The following is a 17,813-nucleotide window of genomic DNA, read 5'->3' as shown; positions in this document are numbered from 1 at the left end:
TTCAATGCAATGGATGCTCCTTTATCAAGAAATAACCAAAGAAATAATAACCAATATTTACTTATTCTACATTATAATTTGTATACAGAAATCATGTTTAAACAGAAATCATTAACGACTGAATTTAATTTTGAGATATGATGATGAGATATGCAAGTACAATGCAGGCAATAAAATTTAAGCATTTGGAAAAGTCGAGACTGGAATTTTATTAAGTATTAAATTAATTATAATTTTTTTTTTATTGCTTACATGATTGGACGAGCTCACAGCCCACCTGGTGTTAAGTGGTTACTGGAACCCATTGACATCTACAACGTAGACGCGCCACCCACCTTGAGATACAAGTTCTAAAGTCTCAGTATAGTTACTACGGCTGCCCCACCCTTCAAACCGAAACGCATTACTGCTTCACGGCAGAAATAAGCAGGGCGGTGGTACCTATCCGCGCGGACTCACAAGTGGTCCTACCACCAGTAAAAAATACATTAATTCGCAGTTGCACAACGAATCGCAGTGGTTAGCAACTGCATTCTGTGTCCAAATGAAATGTATAGTTCAATCAGATTCGAAACGTAGGTACATGAGACGCTGAAACTCATTTTATATTTGTAAAATCCACCTAGCATAGCTGTAAATAGGTCATCTTAGCAAATTGGTCTCAAAAAAAAAACAGAATAACCGAAACAAAACATAATTTATTCAATAGATGAACTTTTTATAAAATATTATACATAGTACGTAAACCGTATTGCGTAATCGGAATCGGAATAAAAATTTTAGTAAAATTTAATTTTCATCAATTTATAATAATAAAATCAAAATACATCAAATTATCAACACAACTAGCGACCCGCCCTCGCTTCGCTTCGGAAACATTAAAACACTATGCTCATCAGGGACAATGTCGGCTTCTAATGGAAAAAGAATTTTTCAAATCGGTCCAGTAGTTTCGGAGCCTATTCGAAACAAACAAACAAATCTTTCCTCTTTATAATATTAGTATAGATTACTCATGCTGGTATTTTAACTTTTAAATTATTTATCTTTTAAGTGAAAATCTTTCATAATCGTTTTCTTGATGAGATATTTTGCATATTACAGTAATAATCAGAGCCCTGAAACTGCAAATATATTTTTATATGGAAACTAGCGACATCTTGTAGCGGATGCCCCTAAACACATTAAGGTTAGGTTTATTTAGGCATTTAATTATTGTATAACTAAACGCAGACAAAAATACGAGTCTTTATTTGATAGAGAAAAATTTATAAAATTTTATCAATTTGTGATTTCTGAAAATGTACAAATGAAGAAATGTACGAATGAATGTTTAATGAAGGACTCATTAAAAATAAAACAGGGATAATATGTTACTGCCGTCTACATGAGCAATGAGAAACTAATGGAAGCGAAGCCATCTAGTGACCGACGTCCGTAAACATTTTTGTTGAGTGCTGGAGTTGCTTATTATTAACTAATTTATGTGGTAATTTTATCTATGGTAATAATTATGAAGATATATTATTATCATAAAAATTATTATTAATTAGTAGAAAATGGAATGAGATGATATACCTACCATTGACCGCAATATTACAAAAGTAACTCAGAGCCCCCGAAATATACCTAACCTAAATATAACGAAACACACATGTATGTTTTGTCGTATATTAATTTTCTTCTATATTTATTAACTAGTAAAATCTTGGCAATACTATTTAATGCGTAAAACTGTTTTGTAGAGGACTTCCCCTAAAATTGGTTTCTACTTCATAGATGTAGAGTTACCACCACCAATAATAATAATAATAATATGAACTTGAAATTAGGGATGACGACTCTTCCCAAAACATGTCTTTCAAGCAAGCTGAAGTGAAGTGAAAAAAAAATCTCAAATTCGTGAATTGATTTTTTGATTATTGATGTCGAAAAGATCAATGAAGCAAAAATTGATCTTTTAGACGATTTGCTTGAGCCTTTATTTATCTGGAAACAAAAAAAAACCTCGAGTTATTAAATTTCATCACATTAAAAATAATTAATCACAACCGACGTAAATTCACGAAATGATACAATTACAATTAACTAAATAACTACATACTAAATTTCGCATAAGTTCACTCTTAGTTGTATTTCAATAAATCCAAATCATTTCCAACCTTATACTTATTGAGCTTTGGTAAAGAGGACTGAATTTAAGCAGCCGTCTCAAGCTTATGATTTTATTATTTTTGTTGTGGTGCATTCGATGAATTACAAATAATTGACGCAGACGAAATGACTATGGATATATTCTTTATGGTTATTTATTATCGATTTAAATTTTTAAATCGATTTCTCTTGGACATCCCTATTTGAAATTACTTTTTCCTTAGTGTCAGTTAATCGTCCATGGATATTTCATTTTCATTTCGCATTGCATTGTGATCTGATTATCGTCTGGAGAGTTATTTAAATAATTTAATAGTTCAGTTTTTATTGTTTGTGACGGCACTTGTAATTCCTAAAAAAATCGAAATGCTGCATTTTAGATATTTTTACACAATCGTTGTGCTGTTCAGCTGTTGTAGAGCGGGTAAGTCGTATTACAGTTTTTTCCTTTCTTAATGTCCGTCATTGTTAGTTTTTATCGCGTTATGTACATTCGAATGAACTGGGAGTAACCGTTCGTTCGCTTTGTTAATATAATTGAATGCTTTTTGCGCAATAAAAGTATTAAAAGATCACAGAGTTTACATTTGTCGAGGTTTCTAGATTCTTGTCATACCTACATAACAGTAAATGTTAGAAGGCGATGATAAATCATTTATTTGAAGACATAAATAGCACTAAGATAGATGTTTATGAGAGCCCAGGGATGTCCTTGTAGGGGATTTTATTTATTTTTAGAAGTTAAAATTGATGCAGCTTCATAAAGTGTAATTCTTTAGGACAACCAACTACAAAAATGACTACTTGTTTCTATGATCGACTTTTTAATTTGGGGGAAAGATAGGAAATTTATAAACTCGCACAATTACCCTTGTAAGAGGGTATATTTTAACCCTACGCAAGTAGGTTGTACTGTTTGGCTCATTTCTGCTATGCGAAGCAGCCATGAGCTACTGCTTAAAGGGTTCACAACTATTTTCCAATATCCATTGAGTATTCTGCCTTAGGATTTGAGATAGGCGCCGCATTAATGTTGTGATTTTTCTGAATTACTGTGACCCACGCTATTGCTGTGCGACTATTTATTGATCACTCAATGGTTAAATAAAAAAAAAAAAAACTTTGTTATTTACCATAGGTTGATAGTCGAGTTCATAGTAGTAATGATTGTGTGTAACATTATCTTGATAAATAAACATTAAGAAAGTTATTCTCTCACAGGTCATTTATCTGCTGGTGGCCTAGCTACAGAACTCATTGATGTACCTACATCTACGAAACCAACATCATTAGAAGATAAAATGACAACAGAGGCAATCACTACAGAGACAACCCCCAAGCCTGACACAACTACCAGCAGCACCACTACATCCACAACCTCTACTACTACATCTTCCACATCCACAACCTCCACTACCACACCTTCCACAACCACCACTACAGTATCTCCTAATACAACTAGTACAACTAACACAACCACAACTAAACCGTCTCCAACACCAACACCAGCACCCACTCCGGCTCCAGCACCCACTCCGGCCCCCGGTCCTCTTCCCTCACCAGACCAAGGAAACTGGACATATACAGATTCAGAGACCAACATAACCTGCATTGTTCTTAAGTTTGCAGCTCAATTCAATGTGACATATACCAAAGTTGACAACGGTAAGTGTAATTTTTATATAAATGAGGTAATAGATGGAGTGTGCTCTAGACGTGCGCTAATCATGTTCGGAACTGGATTGAACATGACATCGTTCTTTTGAGTGTCGGAACTAGTTCCAGTAAACATGTTCGCGGAACTGTTTAGTTTCACGAACATGTTAAGTCTAGTAGCTGTTTGTAGTTTGTAGCTGTTTAGTTCCGCGGACATATTAAGTCTAGTAGCTGTTTGAAGCTGTTTAGTTCCGCGGACATGTTAAGTCTAGTAGCTGTTTGTAGTGTAGCGAATCACGTATTAAGTTATTATTAATTACACAATATTTTTCAAAAAAGGTATTAAAAATACAATTTTTTAAAAGCACTATATAAAAATAGATTGCCGCTTATGGCAATTATTATTGTAATTATTATTTTGTAAGGTTTTTAGTTTTAGGTTCATTGTTACAGCTGGTTGCATAATTTATTAATGTACTGTAATTACTTTGTCATAATTTCAACTACTCTACTACTTTCATTATTTTTCAATGTAGGTATTGTACGATGCACCGGAAACTATAACCTATCAGTTGTTAATTAAAATACCACGTTATTCTGATATACAACGTAAATTAAGCTCGTTGTAGCCTTACAACCTTTTTCCCATAACCGAGATACCGAATAGCGAAAGTGGTGAATGTTTTAAAATTCTCGAATTTTGAATTATGATTTTCTAAGAAATGGTCCACAAACACTTAAGGTTAAGTGCTCGTAGGAATGATGCATGGTCAAGGTCAAAATCCATAGCAAAACATTTTAATTTATTCAACTATCGACTGTAACACGTAGGTCGTAGAGCATAACTTCAATATTAATAAAAATGTAATATGAAAGAGCTCCACACGCAGTTTCATGCACTCGCTCCATCTCACTCTCTCGTATTCGTGCCATATGTCGCCTTATCTCTTTACGTGGACTCGTGTCGTTTCGAGACTCGTTCGGGTGGACTCGCCGCGCCACGCCTCCGCGCCGCGCGGTACCTATGCTCTAATCATGTCCGCATGTCCGTCATGTTCAACGCGTTCGTAGTTCCTGCATATCAGTACACTTGGAATGGAAATGGAACTGTCTGAACATGTTAATTTTGACAACTCGGATTGAATGATATAGTTCCATATGAGGACATAGTTCCAGGAACTATTTAGGTCCGGAACTACGCATGTCTAGTGTGCTCAACTATGGGATGTTATATAAGGCAGTCATTGTATTGTCTGATCTCCAGAAGCCATAATGAATAACAGTAAAGCAAGTCTACCAAACACCGTATTAAACCAATAGATAAGAAAATAAACAACAGAGTGCCTGTTTAAAAACTGATAACTATTAAGTAAAAAAGGTTGAGTTTTTAATAATAGTAATGGTTAGTTTTCACAGTGTACAGCGTCAAATCTGTATAAAAAGTTGCTAAATTCACTTTAAATCCTAACATAAACCATAATCTGAAAAGAAATTATCTATTATATCACTGGTGGTAGGACCTCTTGTGAGTTCGCACGGGTAGGTACCACCACCCCGCCTATTTCCGCCGTGAAGCAGTAATGCGTTTCGGTTCGAAGGGTGGGGTAGCTGTTGTAACTATACTGAGACCTTAGAACTTATATCTCGAGGTGGGTCATCCATCTAAGCAATAAAAAAAATTTTTTTTTTATCTATTATTCATAATAAATAATAAATTAATTAACCATAAATTTAAAAAAAAATTAAAAAATAAACTGGTAGATTTTTCCATACTCCTATTAGATATTATTTAATAGTGACTCAAGAATATGTGAATAATCAATTAATGTCCAGACTCCCCACATTATTTATAGATTATGATAGATATAGATAAAATTGAAGACTACGCCCCCTAACTACCATAATTATTATCTCCCTACCCAGTTTATCATTATTTGTGACCTTAACGTTTGTGTTCAATGACTGTACTTTAATGTGAATAATGCACCTATGTTCTGAATTATTCAATGAACACTTGTGTACATTTAAAACTGACGTCTATTTTTATTATTATTTTTAAAAAAAGTTTTGTTTATTATGAAAGTTGTAATAGTAACAAATGTTTTTAAATAAATGTGTTTCAACATTTGCCTCAAGTCTGCTATTGGGAACTGTTATCGAGAATCTGACAGCATTTAGATTACAGAATAGGCAAGCCGTCACCAGTAAGAAAACATTCCGAGAACTAATAATAAGCGTAAAGGAGCTAAATAAATTAAAAAAATCTTCAATAAATCTTCTTTAGACATTAGTATCTCTAATTGTATAAAGATTATGGAAATACCTTCAATTGAAAGAAATAATCCATACATACCTTGTCTTGACAATTAGGGACATAACATAAAAGAACTTAATCAAATCTATGCATCTGTAGATAAGTGACTTGTTGCTCTGTCATGTGTGCCAATTTGCTAAAACAAGCTCGTATTAGCTTGATGCTGAAGACAATCAGGTTAACCTGGCCTAAACAAAAGCATTTAAGGCCAAGATTGGTGTGATGGTCAAGTACTATTGAAGCCCTCTGCCCCGACTTTAGGGCCTTAGCAAATATTCTATTAAGGAACCATGATGATTATGCCGTTAATTGATTTGAATCATCAAAAGGCTAATCATAGCCTGATGGTATGGTAGAGGTGTAATGGAATTTCACGCAATTTTCCTCAGCTCCAAGACGTTTGATTAAAATTTTTTTTATTTTTTTTTTATTGCTTAGATGTTTGGACGAGCTCACAGCCCACCTGGCGTTAAGTGGTTACTGGAGCCCATAGACATCCACAACGTAAATGCGCCACCCACCTTGAGATATAAGTTCTAAGGTCTCAAGTATAGTTACAACGGCTGCCCCACCCTTCAAACCGAAACGCATTACTGCTTCACGGCAGAAATAGGCAGGGTGGTGGTACCGACCCGCGCGGACTCACGAGAGGTCCTACCACCAGTTCCGCTTTGCCCTGTAATTGGCAAAGTATGTACTTAAAGATGAAAATTTGCACACATATGAAAAACAGATGACAATAACAATTAGTTTATTATTTTCGACCAATATTGAGATCCCTCCAACATCCAAAAAAGTAACCTTTTAATATGAAAATAACTAAATAATTAATGCGTTTATTACACGTTAAGCGCAACACCAATTGCAGCGCGTGATGTCATTTGTGGCTAATCGTTAGCGATAATACGAGTTCCTGGTACTGAGATCGGCTCGGTAATCCAACACTGCTGATACTTGACAATGAGGCTTTGTTCCGCGAGTCTTGACGATAAAAATTTCAACCGTTTTCATCACTTAGGTCTTTACGGTCTGATTTTGCAATTGCGATGAGTTACGCAACAAGTAAGGTTTCCATTCGTCTGATTACCGAGTAAGCGTTTATTGGATATGTAAGATTCGCAGTAAATAATATGAGTATAATATTATATTCACTATACAACGTCGAAACAGATTGTGAGAGAATTAAATCAAAGATCTAAAATTGGAATACGAGATAAAATACCAAAATTGTTTAGCTGCAGGTGGTGCTTAGGACTCAGGAGGTTATGTGAACCGGGTAAAAAACTACTATAGACATACAATTTGGAAACTGCTCCCTACCTTGCGGCATATGATTATAGTCCCCTCCCGGTGATGGTCACGGGGCGACCTAAGGGGGCTGAGACTGCGCCGCACGCTACCGTCACTCTAGCACGCTGGCACCAGGAGGACGGGACGACGCGTCGGCGGCTGCGGACTGCGATGCGGTCCGCATTTTCGTCGTCGCTGTCGTCGCCGAACATACTGTGGAAGAGCAACCCGGTCGGCGGTGTATCGCGTTCCGACCCGGCAGGCTGGTTCTGGCCCAGCGGGGTATCCCGGAACACCAGCGGCATCGCCCGGGCGGCCTGAAGGGCCGCCGTACCGCGGAGACTGACGTCGTTGGTCGTCGACTATCGCCTCGACGACCCGTCGGTCGGGCGTCCTCGGGGTGGCGCCGCGTGTCTGGTTGTAGTGTTGACCGCGGGAACCCCCCTACTCTGACCGGGTTTTGACCCCGGACGGAGATCGGACGCCGGGTGTAAGAGTGCAGGGGAGTCGTTTAGTGGGTGGACCCTAAATTCCTTGGGCCCGCGGTCTGCTCTCAACACCTGCAGATCGTTGAGTCTCACATACCCCGCGCGCCCCCTAGGCGCGGGGACCTCGTAGGAGGTTCGGCCCTCGGCCCGGAAAAAAAATAATAATAATAATATGATTATAGTCTCAACTGCCTCAATATAAAATATATAAGTTTATGACTTCTACGATGAAGGAATAACATGTGTAATAAAAATCAAAACTGCCCAAAAATTATAAGTTTCGTAGTTACTGACGGTAGGACGTCTAGTGAGCCTGCACGGGTAGGTACCTTTTTTACGTTTGAGATTACTGGTGGCCCGGAGGCCTATCCAGTTTTACCAGGGCAGGTGAGCGAGCAAGGGCTCAGCCAGGAGGGGAGGTACCACCATTCTGCTCATTCCTACCGTGAAGCAGTAATAAGTCCCGGTTTGATTGGGTGGGGCAGCCGTTGTACTATAGAAAACTCAGGTCTCAAGGTGGGTAGCGGCATTTAAAGTTCAACAACTTAAATAAGTCTGGGTTGCTCAATGAAAAACCGTAGTATGTTTTGTTCGTGGTAAAAAAAGCAGGGTCGCCGTGCTGATTCGGGTAGACTAACTTTCTGTAATAAGGCTCATATTGCTACTATGGACAGATGATGTGGATGTAGGAGTAGTTAGACGAGGCCGGGTAGCATATAACCACTTCGATTTATATCCGGACGGGTTTATTAATCGGATCTAAACTTATCCTAGCTCATTATGTGGTGTTGGTATACATACATAATATGTTATATTAAATTTTTATTCAGATGAGCTACCAGATATGAATAAGTAACGGGAGCACAATCATTACAACGTGAATGTAATTTGTATTTAAATCACGCAGTCTTTTAGTGGCGTGTTGTCGAAATGAGGGTACTTTGAAAATATGTTGATAATCCTCCATGGATATACCACTGTCTGAATCTATTCATCCGTAGGTGCCACTGTTTCAATCAGGCACTCGGCTGTGTACCAGTTCCTGGATGCCATACCATACCACTACATTGCCTTTCAAAAGCCTGGTCATTAAAAAAAAAGGTACCGGCTGTATGTCTCTGAAACTCGCAACCAAATAACAGCCGCAAAACGTGAACTCCTGTGCTAAATCTACAACAACAAGTAAAGACTTCACACACACGCGTATACTATTGTAGCTCACTTTGCACTTGAAATATCGTCATATTGACAATAAATACGTGAGAAATTCATATTGCAAACTCTCGTATTGTTCGCGAAATACGAGTCAATTTGATGACGTAGAATTATTTGTGTCTCGAGTTAAGATTGCCGTATAAAGAGGTTAGGTGTAAAATTTCATATGGACGCACATTATGATGATCCAAGGGGGCGTATAAGCGGGCTGATAGGTTTTCCCTGTGTTACTTGATGATAATGAGCATGCCTATGTTTTTATTGTTATTCGCGACTCAGCGTTTAGGAAACGATAAACTGATGTCTGAATTAATAATAGTAATAACTAATTTTGGGTAACAAAAATGTGTTTTGTTATAATGATTCATTCAGTAAGTAAGTGTATGTATTATATTCGATAGATGAGTCACAGTGAGCCTTTGTTTTTATAATGTCGATAAACTTTACAATCGCTTCGTGTTTTAAACCCGAAATGTTAATAAGTTTTGAGGAAAATCAGTTTGGAGCTTTGTAAGCAGCGTTTTGATTGAAACCAATTGAATGATTAAGGTAGCCACGTTTTCATCGTGCATGATTATCCTTAAGAAATTCAATATCTTATTCGTTTAATTAATTTTGTTTCACATTCCACGTGAATAAACCGATATTTTAAATGAAGATAAACATTAAATATTTTTAATAAAGTAAATTTAAGTATTGGAAGTGGAGGAGTTTAATTAGGAAAGCAGACCCTGGCACTAGATCGGGAAAAATCTTGTTAATTATTCCCCTTGTAGGCAGACGAGCATACGACCCACCTGATGGTGAGTGGTTACCGTCGCCCATGGACTTCGGCAATTCCAGGGACAGAGCCAAGCCGCTGCCTACCGCTTAATACTTTCCACAAGGTTCTTTTGAAGAAGGACATGTCATAGCGCTCGGGAAACCCCGTGGAGGGGAGCTCATTCCATAGCTAAGAAGAATAAATGCGCGATGATGGTACGGAAACAATCGCTAAAGTGCGAACATCAATTTTAGCAAGCTATTAACCTAATTAAATAAACGTTGTGATTGCAAGTAGAACACGAATGAACAATAATTGTAAATAGACATGCTTTAACAAAAACCGACTTCAACTAGAAACAAAAAAGATATTCCAAAACAAATTAATATACACTAAAAACAATAATCATCGAAATCGGTTGGCGTGATATTGAATTTTTCATCTATTTGTCGCGCACGTACTTAATGCAAATTTAAGACTTATATGGTTTTCTCATGGATAGGTACCATTATCAAAACTGGACTAAATTGGGACTACACGGGAAGCGTCAGCTTTCTAATAAAAAAGAATCATTAAAATCGATTCACCCAGTCAAAAGTCACACGGGACACAAAAAAAATACTGTCGAATTGAGCCTCCTCCTTTTTTGAAGTCGGTTTAAAAGAAACGCGACGACTCACTTTGACAAATGACAAGAATCCAATGAAACTTGTTTACAAACAAATAATACGTAAAAAAAGAAATGTTTGGACTTAACCACAAACATACGTAGCAGCACATTGAAATTGTAATATAAGTACCTTATCGCATTGTCAACCAAGTTTATTATACATTTCATTATAATGAATCTACAATAGAATTATTAATTATATAAAGTCCTCAACTGTTCGACAAAGGACAGGCCGATAAAAAATAAAATTTCCCTTGTCAATTTAATTTGTATTATCAAATTGTAATAATTTATCAAGATGTATTCTTTTTCAAAGTGATAGGAATGTAGGTATGTCTCTGACCGGTGCTTAGTCGCTCCTTCGTGTTCTCCGAATCAAATGCTAGTCAGTAAGTAGTTAGTATACACTAAAAACGTTTTTTTGACTGTTACTATCGTGGCGAAGGACAGCTTGATGATTGAATAAGCACGTTTTTGTAATAGGACTTTAAAATATGGGATCCCTTGTCATAACCGTGCTGCTTAACACCAGGTGGATAGTGAAATCAGCCCTGGTCACCGTCCCCGTCGAACCCATCGCTTACGACGAATTAACCTACAGACACAGCCCACTGAGTTTCTCAACTGATCTTCTCAGTGGGTCGCGTTTGCGATCCGGTGGTAGATTCTGCGAAGCACTGCTCTTGCTAGGGCCAGTGTTAGCATCACTCCGGTTTGAGCCCCGTGAGCTCATCAACATGTTAGGGCGAAGCTGAAATAGCTTTTCAAGGCTATCAGCATAGGAAAAAAAGTCGGAGAAAGAAGAGAAAGTCGTCAAAATCGGTCAGGCCGGCCAGATAAGACAGACAAAAATTGTAAAAAATGTTATTTTGGGGTATGTACTGTATATTCATATGCATGTAGTGAATAGTGGTTATTTCAATATTACAAACAGACACTCCAATTTTATTTATATGTATAGATATGGATGGGCGAGCTCATAGCTCACCTGGTGCTAAGTGCAACGCACGCAAATTATAATTTTGCGGATTTGATTTTTATTACACGATGCTATTCCTTCACTGCGGAAGTTAATCGAGAACATTTGTTAAGTTCGTATTTGTATAGAATAATTGGTACCCGCCTGCCGGATTCGAACACCGGTGCATCACTAGACACGAATGCACCGGACGTCTTATCCTTTAGGCCACGACAACGACGACTTCTAAAATTTAACCGCTGTTTCCAGTGTCATCCTTCGCTCACGTCGTCTTCAACGTACCGAGTAACGCTTCTGTGGTGAACGGCTCCTGTGCAGGCGACCAATGGCTCGAGATCAGCTGGTTGGCGCCCAACACCACCATTGCCAATAACATGACAATTTATTACCACAAGAACAAAACGACGAACAATTACTACCTCAAGAGTCTCAATGTGTCCTTCAGCCCAGAGCTGTTTGTAAATGCTTGTGAGTATGGAACGAAAGATATTTAGTCTCCGCTGCATATAATTTTTTTTTCCGTCGCCCATGGACTTCAGCAATGCCAGGGGCAGAGCCAAGCCGCTGCCTACCGTTGAGTACTCTCCAAAAGGCTCGTTTGAAGAAGGACATGTATTATATATACCCCCTCCTGGCTGAGTCTTTGCTTGCCCACCGGTCCTGGTGAAAGTGGAAAGGCCTTCGGGCCACCAGTGATCCTTCAATGATAAAAAAGTTATATATTTCCCCTAATGATATTATGCTATCTATACATAAATATATGAAGAAGTTTAAGCGACATTTATCTTCGTAATTAAAGGTCAGTTTTATTTGACATTAGCATCAACATTCAATATTTTTAATTGAACTTCAATTATGTTTACCCCATCAAATAGCTGAAGAAGTTTTTTTTGTTATTTGTTGTGATTTTTTCTTTTTTACTTTTAATTCCTCTCTTGTAAAGTTAACATAATGGAATAACTTTTTTGGAGGCTGATAATTTTAATGAATTTATTATAAACGACTTCAACTGATATCTTCATCGGATGATGTTTTTATTTGGTGACTTTTATTTAAATATAGAGCTGTCTAGTTCATCTAGATCTCTACATTCACAGCTAAAGCAAATTCCCTGGAGCTTTACCATGGCAACGAATGGATGACCCCGGTGGCGACCTCGTACCGGTGTGAGGTCGCGACCCGCTTCAACATGAGCTCCGACAGCCTGACTGCCGCCTCGATGACCCTCACCCGGCTGCAGGAAGAGGCCTACAGGACTGCGCCCGGAACAGGATTCAGTGCCGGTGAGTAACTCGGAGTCCACGGTGTTGGAGTCTGTGTCAATTGTGTCTGTGTGTTAGTGTTTTTATTGTAAACTAGCTGAGTCCCGCGATGCTACCCGCGGTTATTGTCGTACTGCAGGTGACGCCGCGGGGCGAAGCTAGTCTTAAAAAAGTAGCCTAAGTTACTCCTTATATCATCAGCCACATATCAGTGAAAGTCCCGTCAAAATCGGTCCAGCCGTTCCAGAGATCAGCCGGAACAAACAGACAGACAGACAGACAAAAATTGTAAAAAAAAATATTTTGGTGTATGTACCGTATATATTTTCACATGCATGTAGTAAATAGCGGCTATTTCAATATTACAAACAGACACCAATTTTATTTATATGTATAGATTAGAGGCAAAGGAGTCCCAAGAGCCACTGCTGAGACTGACGTCTGCGCGGGCTGTCAGTTCGTCCTGACATCAGGATATTTTCTTGAAATTGAAATTCGATGAAACGAAACCCACCCGTGTGACCTCGATTTGTGTACGCACAGGGCCGTTAGCTCGTCCATTAAAATATCAAATGTAGAATATATATGTTTCAATGTTTATCAAACTATTAAATGAATTATGTTTAATGTGTGCCAGTAATGAATAATATCGCGTTAATGACAATGTTATCGCTCTGCGCGTGCGCCGAATGCTGCAGATTAAATATTCTTCTTAATATTGTAATAATATATTATTTCATAAGGATTAAAAACAAAAAAACACATCAAAATATTTTTGTTGAACGTCGCTGTTTATATTTATTTAGTTCAGCTTCGTATTTTTAATTTATTTTTAAAAGTAAGGTTTTTATTTCATTTATTTTGTTATTTGTTTGTATATTAGTACATTAGCAGCTTTTATCAAAACTTTTTTGTTAAAAATACATACAAATAAGATGACAAAATGAAAACAATCTGGGAACTATTACAAATTCCTACAAATATTTTCAATTACGCAATGCCCTAAAAATAACTTTTAAATTTGATAACGTATGAAAGTTTTTAATACGCATTATAAACAACGAACTTTTACATCGCCAGCTATTTTTTATTGCTTAGATGGGTGGACGAGCTCACAGTCCACCTGATGTTAAGTGGTTACTGAAGCCCATAGACATCTATGACGTGAATGCCGCTACCCACCTGGCCATATAAGTTCTAAAGTCTCAGTTTTAACAGTACAACTACTGCCCTGCCCTTCAAGCCGAAACGCATTACTGCTTCACGGCAAACAACCAGGGCGGTGGTACCTACATGTGCGGACGTCCTACCACCAGATAAAATCCTTCAATAAGGGTTTTTAAGTTGCCTTACTTAGCAGCAGGCTGCGATTTAAATCCCGTCCACCGATTTCGTTGAACTTCAGCAATCTCGAGAGATATATAGAATAGATTTAATAGTAATGTAAGGAAAACCGTTATACAGAAGCTCGGTACTTATTTCGTACTAGCTGACCCGGCAGACTTCGTAGTGCATCAATCGATAAATAAAAGACCTAAACATTTGTGTAAAATAAACTTAAAACAAACAAAAGGAATCCGTCCGACGGGGGACACATCAAAGGAAATTGTTATTTTATTTAATTCCGAGCATTTTCATATTTATCTACTTTTTAAACCTTCTCTGGACTTCCACGAATAATTCAAGACCAAAGTTAGCCAAATCGGTCCAGCCGTTCTCGAGTTTTAGCGAGACTAACGAACAGCAATTCATTTATATATATTGTATAACCGTGTGACGTGTGGCAATTGGCAAAAGAAGGGTAGGAGACCGAAAAGACAATGTGCTGACGACATAACCGAAATAATAGAAAAGGACTGGCAAACTATCGGGAAGGACAAAGACCAGTGGAAAGGATTGGAGGAGGCCTTCACCCGAGGAGGGGTCCATATCCAATAACAAAAACTAACTCTTACTAACATTTAGACAATAAGCATTAATAACTAAACATTAACAAATAAATATCACATTTGAAATGAAAGTTAAGGATGAGGAAATTCAGCCATTTTATTTTATTTTTTATTTATAATTGTGTGACGTGTCAGCTCGCCAGTGCGGCGGCGCCGACGTGCCGGACGCCGTGCCCATAGCCGTGGGTTGCGCGCTGGGCGGGCTCGTGCTGGTCGTGCTGGTCGCCTACCTGGTCGCCCGCCGCCGCTCCGCCGCCAGCGGGTACCTCTCCATGTAGGCGCCGCCCGTGAGTACCTTGTAACTATTACAATATATGCTATTATATTACTCATATACTCAATGCTCTTCGTATTTTATGATGATGAATCAACAGCCTCTAGTCCTTTTTTATTTATTTAAAAAAGTACTGCCACATCACAAACATTTAACTTTGAAAATAACTTAAACTATTTAATTTATGGCCTGATGCATGTGACAATAATGGTGTACATAACATTGGTAATTCATCGCCTCGAAGATGGAATACAATAATAATAAATAAAAAGAGAATACCTAATGAAAACATATTTTGAGATTCAAATTTAACAAGTAAAACAGTAATAATTCTTTAATCCTTACGGATCAATCAGATCCAATAACCTTTGCATTAGACGCCTTCAGCTTTAACATTAACATGTTTAGGGACCCCAGTAACCATGCAACTTAACCCATGCATCAGCCCGCTGAGTTTCTCGCCGGATCTTCTCAGCGGGTCGCGATTCCGATCCGGTAGTAGATTTATTCGCGAAGCACTGCTCTTGAGTCGTTAGGTCTTCGTCAGAGGTGCTCGGGCAGCTGCTAGCTAATTCCACTCCTCCTGGCTGAGCCTTTGCTCGCCCACCTGTCCTGGTGAAACTGGAAAGGCCTCCGGGCCACCAGTAATCTTTCAATCTTATAAAAAAAAACAACAGCCTCTACTGAATTCAACGGAGTTCCAATTGTGATTCTGTTTCAGATAAACACCAGTCTACAGGAGGCAGGAGGTGAAAGTCAATAAATATATAAAGTTATATTAGCAGACATACACAAACTCGGAACCGACAACTTCATCGCATTTACTTCAGCAAACTTTGTATATATTTATAATTTCTTTTTCTACTTAAAAACGAATGTAGTTTTAGAGATATTGAAATGCAATTTAGTTAAAATTATGGTACAAGTTAGTTGTACGTCTCAAAACCCTTATACCTTTAGGTTCGAATGAAAGAGTTGCTCAACACGTCGCACGCTGGTAACACCACGACGTACTGAATCTGTAATTAAAAAAAAAAAAAACATTTTTATTTTCTTTTTTCTTTAATGCCGTTGTATCTCGTACTATAATACAACTAAGCTTTGAAAAAAGATTTTTATTTGAATTTTATGTAACTATGGCCGAAGGTCGTTTTTTTTTTGTTTGGCACTGACCACGATGCCTTTAGCAGATGTCAAATTAGAACGTGGTTTGGAGAAGTCGGCTGCGGAGGCTGCCATGCCTTTCTTTGGGACTGCCTTCGCTACCTAACGTCATATGGGCGTTATGTTCTTGAACATGTAGAAACTCATACATTTCTAACGTCACAGTCATGATCGGTGTCAAACTTAGAAATACGGCATCAGGATAGCTTGAAAAAAAAAAAAAGGGCCATTCGTAGATTGATAAGTATAAAACAGTTATTTTGTGAGGATAGATACAGGTGCATTGATGTGGATAATGTGATTATTAATTATTTAAAAAAAAAAACTATACCGGTGATTTAATTCAATATTTTTAAAAGTCAATTTTATCTTCAGGTTCACTGATATAATACAGATTGTGACATATTTAGAAAGTAAAAAAAATATCTACTCAGTATAATTTTTACATTGTAAATTTGTCCACAGCTCTGGAAACTATCAGGAAATTTAATTCTTCTTCAATCTTGTGCATATTGAGTTAAACCAACGATATATTTGTCTACGAAATTCCATTTTATATTTTATTATTGTTTCATTGTGATTTCTCGTCGTCCAAAGAGCAGTGACATTATACATCGTATAATATTTCATTTCATATATTTTAGTATTAATAATAATTCATATGTATTTTTAATTAGTAGAATAGTAAATAAATTTTGTGAATGTTCATTAAAAATGGTGTTAACCTCTTTTTATTTTTATTTTAGATGAACCTTTTGTGTTAAATCGATAATATAATAATTGTAAATTTGGCTCGGTAAATAAGAACCCAAGCTATTAAATAATTATAATGTTTTTATTAACCATTTAACCGCCAAATTAAGAAAATATTTGCAATTATAGTGTACTGAAGTTGCAATTAACATTTTAATATGGTCCCATTTAAGCTGCATGCTAATCTTATACAGTATAAACCTATAAAAACAATCTGTGATTGAAGATAAAGGCGAAGCTAGAACATCAGATGAAATAAATAAAAATTTGGTAGATTTAATTTTAGTTTCTCAGTAGGCGTGTCGGTTTCTTTCTACTTTTTGCCATTTCGCGTCCATCTTTATAACTTTTAAGGTTATTAGGACTAGGTCATGTATTATTGAACATTTGCAAATTTTATTTTATGTCCAACAAATTATCGGGCTTCATTGCTCCTATCATATACATACATATTGCAATAACAGTGTATTATATTATGCAGAGTAATGTTGCTAGAAAAAAAAACAAAGTTAACGGCCACATTGCAGTTTCAGTGAATTTAAGTTTTATTGTTAAAATTGGCAATTAACCTTTATATGATAATGTTTTGCAGCGAATTTAAGTTTAAAACTCTAAACAATTAATCTCTGGTACTACACCTGGGAGCTGGAGCGATTGTGATGATTTGGTTTACTGCAGAACATTACAGTCGGGGATACGAGCCGGTGCCCATCTTCGGAGTTATGTTTTAAGAGATGTGAAATAAATGTTTTTATTGCCAAATGTTTTTATTTTATTACTATAAACCAAGTGATTTTACAAAATTTGAACGGACCTATTTTTGGTCTACATAAGGACATACCACCTGGGATCACCAGTTGCTCACTTGCCAACCTTATTTCG

General features: G+C 37.2%; 1 protein-coding gene across 1 annotated transcript; it reads left to right on the top strand.

The window, feature by feature from the left end:
* Window positions 1-2,363: 2,363 nt before the first annotated feature.
* LOC101745433 (uncharacterized) lies at window positions 2,364-17,693 on the top strand. Its single transcript, XM_038010604.2, has 6 exons — window positions 2,364-2,578; window positions 3,376-3,819; window positions 11,779-11,997; window positions 12,627-12,812; window positions 14,876-15,027; window positions 15,736-17,693. Exons 1-5 carry the CDS (start codon window positions 2,521-2,523, stop codon window positions 15,016-15,018), a joined length of 1,050 nt encoding a protein of 349 aa, XP_037866532.1. The 5' UTR covers window positions 2,364-2,520; the 3' UTR covers window positions 15,019-15,027; window positions 15,736-17,693.
* The last annotated feature ends 120 nt before the right edge of the window (window positions 17,694-17,813 follow it).

Source organism: Bombyx mori, chromosome 4, assembly GCF_030269925.1.
Source record: "Bombyx mori chromosome 4, ASM3026992v2".
Lineage (NCBI taxonomy): Eukaryota > Metazoa > Arthropoda > Insecta > Lepidoptera > Bombycidae > Bombyx > Bombyx mori.
This window is presented reverse-complemented; position numbering and strand designations above follow the sequence as displayed.

Coding starts and splice junctions, on each gene's coding strand:
- LOC101745433 (XM_038010604.2), top strand. CDS start 2,521: ATGCTGCATTTTAGATATTTTTACACAATCGTTGTGCTGTTCAGCTGT. Junction 2,579..3,375: donor GTTCAGCTGTTGTAGAGCGG/GTAAGTCGTATT, acceptor ATTCTCTCACAG/GTCATTTATCTGCTGGTGGC. Junction 3,820..11,778: donor ATATACCAAAGTTGACAACG/GTAAGTGTAATT, acceptor CGCTGTTTCCAG/TGTCATCCTTCGCTCACGTC.